Source organism: Orycteropus afer, unplaced genomic scaffold (assembly GCF_000298275.1).
Source record: "Orycteropus afer afer isolate SDZICR_OR568_19922 unplaced genomic scaffold, OryAfe1.0 scaffold00004, whole genome shotgun sequence".
NCBI classification, from domain to species: Eukaryota; Metazoa; Chordata; class Mammalia; order Tubulidentata; family Orycteropodidae; genus Orycteropus; species Orycteropus afer.
This window is the reverse complement of record NW_006921591.1, coordinates 19,894,038-19,898,621: the sequence shown is the minus strand read 5'-3', so window position 1 is coordinate 19,898,621 and position 4,584 is coordinate 19,894,038. Positions and strand designations below refer to the sequence as shown.

Here is a 4,584-nt window from a genome sequence, read left to right as displayed (position 1 = left end):
TGTGAACTGCTGTATGAAAAGTGAATTTACTCTGTAAATCTTCACCCAAATCAAAATAAAATTTTAAAAAAATAATAATATAGGCCATTGGCTTTACATATATACCCTTTATTATGTTGAGGAATTTCCCTTCTATCCCTATTTTGCTGAGAGTTTTGAACAGGAGCAGTTGTTATACTTTATCAAATGCCTTTTCTGCATTGATTGATATGATCATATGGTTCTTTTGTTTTGTTTATGTGGTGGAATACATTTGATTGTTTGTCTGATTATGAACCAATGTTGCATACCATGTATGAATCCCACTTGGTCAGGATGTATTATTTTTTTGATATGTTGTTGGATTCTGTTGGCTATGATTTTGCTGTAGATTTTTGCATCTATTTTCATGAGGGATACTGGTCTGTAGTTTTCATTTTTAGTGGTGTCTTTCCCTAGTTTTGGTATTAATGTTAGCTTGCTTCATGAAATGAGTTTGGGAGTATTCCATCTTTTTCTATGTTCTGGAATAGCTTGAATAGTATAGATGTCAACTTGTCCCTGAGTATTTGGTATAATCCTCCAGTGAAGCCATCTGGGCCAGGACTTCTTGTGGGAAGGTTTTTTTTTTTTTTTTTTTTATGACCTATTCAATTTCTTCCTTTGTTATGGGTCTGTTCAAGTATTCAGTCTCTGAGTGGAATAGTTAAGTTGTTGTTGTTAGGTGCCATCGAGTCATCTCTGACTCATAGTGACCCTATGCACAGCAGAATGAAACACCACCCAGTCCTGAGCCAGCTCCACAATTCTTGCTATACTTGAGCCCATCGCCACCGCCACCATGTCAATCCACCTTGTTGAGGGCCTTCCTCTCCTTCATTGACCCTCTACCTTACCAAGAATGACATCCTTCTCCAGGGAATGGTCCTTTCTGACAACATGACCAAAGTATGTGAGACGAAGTTTGGCCATTCTTGCCTCCAAGGAGCATTCTGGCTGCACTTTCTCCAGGACAGATCTGTTAGTTATTTTAGCAGTCCACAGTACTTTCAGCTTTCTTCACCAACACCACAGCTCAAAAGTATCAACTCTTGGTAGTAGCGGTCTGACGCCTGATTGGGAAACATTTCTGTAACCGGAGTTTCGCCGACCCAGAGATGACAAAGGGCGTTGTGTTAGGAGTTTATCCCAAAGGAGGAGATGAGGACGTGCCACAGTTCACCAGCGCAGGAGAGAATTTTGATAAGCTGGTGTCCGGAAAGCTGAGAGAACTTTTGACCATATCTGGACCACCTTTGAAGGCGGGCAAACCCCGAACCTTTCACGGTCTGCACGAGGACTTCCCCAGCGTGGTGGTTGTTGGCCTTGGCAAAAAGACAGCTGAAGTCAATGACCAGGAAAACTGGCATGAAGGCAAAGAAAACATCAGGGCTGCTGTTGCAGTGGGCTGAAGGCAGGTTCAAGAGCTAGAGTTCTCTTCTGTGGAGGTGGACCCCTGCGGACATGCCCAGGCTGCTGCAGAAGGAGCCGTTCTCAGGCTGTATGAATACCATGATCTGAAGCAGAAGAAGAAGGTGATGGTGTTAGCACAGCTCCATGGAAGTGGCAACCAGGAGGCCTGGGAGAAAGGAGTCCTCTTTGCTTCTGGGCAGAACTTGGCATGCCACTTGATGGAGACCCCAGCCAATGAGATGACGCCCACCAGGTTTGCCGAGATTATTGAGAAAAATCTCAGAGGCGCAAGCAGTAACACAGAGGTCTACATCAGACCCAGGTCTTGGATTGAGGAACAGGAAATGGGATTGTTCCTAAGTGTGGCCAAAGGGTCTGAGGAACCTCCAGTCTTCTTGGAAATCCACTACAAAGGTAGCCCCAATGCGAGCGAACCGCCGCTGGTGTTTGTGGGGAAGGGAATTACCTTCCACAGCAGTGCTATCTCCATCAAGGCTGCTGCAAATATGGATCTCATGAGGGCTGACATAGGAGGGGCTGCGACCATATGCTCAGCCATTGTGTCTACTGCAAAGCTCAGTCTGCCCATTTATGTCGTGGGTTTGGCCCCTCTTCGTGAAAATATGCCCGGCAGTAAGGCCAACAAGCCAGTAGATGTCGTTGGAGCCAAGAATGGAAAGACCATACAGGTGGATAACACCGATGCGGAAAGGAGGCTTATACTAGCAGATGCACTCTGCTATGCACACACCTTTAATCCGAAGCTCATCATCAATGCAGCCACCTTAACAGGAGCCATGGACATAGCTCTGGGGTCTGCGGCCACAGGTGTCTTTACCAATTCATCTTGGCTGTGGACCAAACTATTTGAGGCCAGCATTGAAACAGGGGACCAGGTCTGGAGGATGCCCCTCTTTGAACATTATACAAGACAAGTTGTAGACTGTCAGCTTGCTGATGTCAATAACGTTGGGAAATACAGGTCAGTGGGGGCCTGTACAGCTGCAGCTTTCCTAAGAGAATTCGTGACTCATTCTAAGTGGGCTCATTTAGACATCACCGGTGTGATGACCAACAAGGATGAGGTCCCGTACCTGAAGAAAGGCATGACCGGGAGGCCCACACGAACTCTGATCGAGTTCTTACTTAGGTTCGGTCAAGACGAGACTAATGCTTAGTTTAGATGTGTAATTCCTTCACTGTCTGAAACTGGACAGTGGAGCTGCCAAATGCTTGAATGAATAGCTGAGAATCTTTCAAATGAAACAAAAGGAGGTATTTAAAATGCAGAACAAAATGCAATCTGTATGCCTAATTCATTTATTCATTTTATGCAGAGATTTGTGAAGATAAACCTTGTTTGGCAAGGATTTTAAAGATAGTCTATAAATAGTGATTAATTAAAAAAAAACTAGCTAATGACTTTTCTGAGTATATGGTTAAATTGAGAAGCAAAGTTTTATTTTCAGATTTGTGATATTAGAACATGAACAGACTAAAAGTTACTATGCATTTGTCATAACAATAAAGCCAGCATTTTGCCCTTTCTTGAAAAAAAAGTATCAACTCTTCTTTGGTCCTCCTTATTCATTGTCCAGCTCTCACATGCATATGAGGCGATTGAAAATACCATGGTTTCTGTCAGGTGCACCTTAGTCCTCAAGGAGACATCTTTTCTCTTCAGTACTTGAAAGAGGTCCTTTGCAGCCAGTTTGCCCAGTGCTATACATCATCTGATGTCCTGACTGCTGTTTCCATTGGTGTCAATTGTAGAACCAAGCAATGTGCAGTCTTTGACAATTTCATTCATTTCTCCATTTATCATAATGCTGCTTATAGGTCCAGTTGTGAGGATTTTTGTTTTCTTTATATTGAGATGTAATCCGTACTGCAGACTGTAGTCTTCAATCTTCATCAGAAGTACTTCAAGTCATCCTCACTTTAATCAAGCAAAGTTGTGTCATCAGTGTATCAGAGGTTATTAATGATTCTTTCTCCAATCCCAATGCCACGTTCTTCTTCATATTGTCCAGATTCTTGGATTATTTGCTCAGCATACAGATTGAATAAGTATGGTGAAAAGATACAACCCTGACACACCCCCTTCCTGATTTTAAACCATGCAGTGTTCCCTTTTTCTGTTTGACAACAGCCTCCTGGTCTATGTACAGGTTTCTCATGAGTACAATTAAGTGTTCGTGAATCTCCATTCTTCTCAACGTTATCCACAATTTGTTATGATCCACACTATCAAATGTTTTTGCATACTCAAAACACAAGTAAACATCTTTCTGGTATTCTTTACTTTGAGCAAATATCCATCTGACATCAGCAATGATATCCCTTGTTCCATGTCCTCTTCCGAATCTAGCCTGCACCTCTGGAAGTTCACTGTCAATATACTGCTGCAAACATTTTTGAATTATCTTCAGGAAGATTTTTACTTTCATGCGATATTAGTGATATTGTTTGATAATTTCCACATTCTGTGGGATCACCTTTCTTTGGAATGGGTACAAATATGGATCTCTTCCAGTCAGTTGGCTAGGTAGATGTCTTCTAAATCTCTTGGTATAATTGAGTGAGTGCCTCCAGTGGGGCATCCATCGGTATGTTGAAATATTTCAATGGGTATTCTATCAGTTCCTGAAACCTTGTTCCTCACCAATTCCCTCAGTGCAGTTTCGACCTCTTCTCTCAATACCATTGGTTCTTGAACATATCCCACCTCCTGAAATGGATGAAGATTGAACAGGTTTTTTTTTTGGTACAGTGACTCTGTTTTCCTTCCATCTTCTTTTGACACTTCCTGCATCATTCAACATTTTGCCCGTAGAATCTTTCAGTATTGCAACTCGAGGCTTAAAATTTTTCCTCAATTGTTTCAGCTTGAGAAATGCCAAGCATGTTCTTCCCTTTGGGTTTTCTAACTCCAGGTCTTTGCACATTTCATTATAGTAATTGGCTTTGTCTGCTCGAGCTGCTCTTTGAAATCTTCTGTTCAGCTCTTTGATCTTGTCATTTCTTCCATTTGCTTTAGCTACTCTCTGCTCAAGGGCAAGTTTCAGTCTCTTCTGACATCCATTTTGGTTTTTTCTTTCTTTCTCACCTTTTTAATTACCTCTTGCTTTCCTCATGGATGATGCTCTTGAT

At 42.1% G+C, this 4,584-nt stretch overlaps 1 protein-coding gene across 1 annotated transcript; it reads left to right on the top strand.

The window, feature by feature from the left end:
• Positions 1-1,088: 1,088 nt before the first annotated feature.
• On the top strand, positions 1,089-2,609 carry LOC103194787 (cytosol aminopeptidase-like; the record flags this gene model as incomplete). The annotated part of the gene is given in 1 exon segment (XM_007938218.2): positions 1,089-2,609. A coding segment is annotated over 1 exon segment (1,521 nt), but the record flags the coding sequence as incomplete, so codon positions are not given.
• Between the last annotated feature and the right edge of the window lie 1,975 nt (positions 2,610-4,584).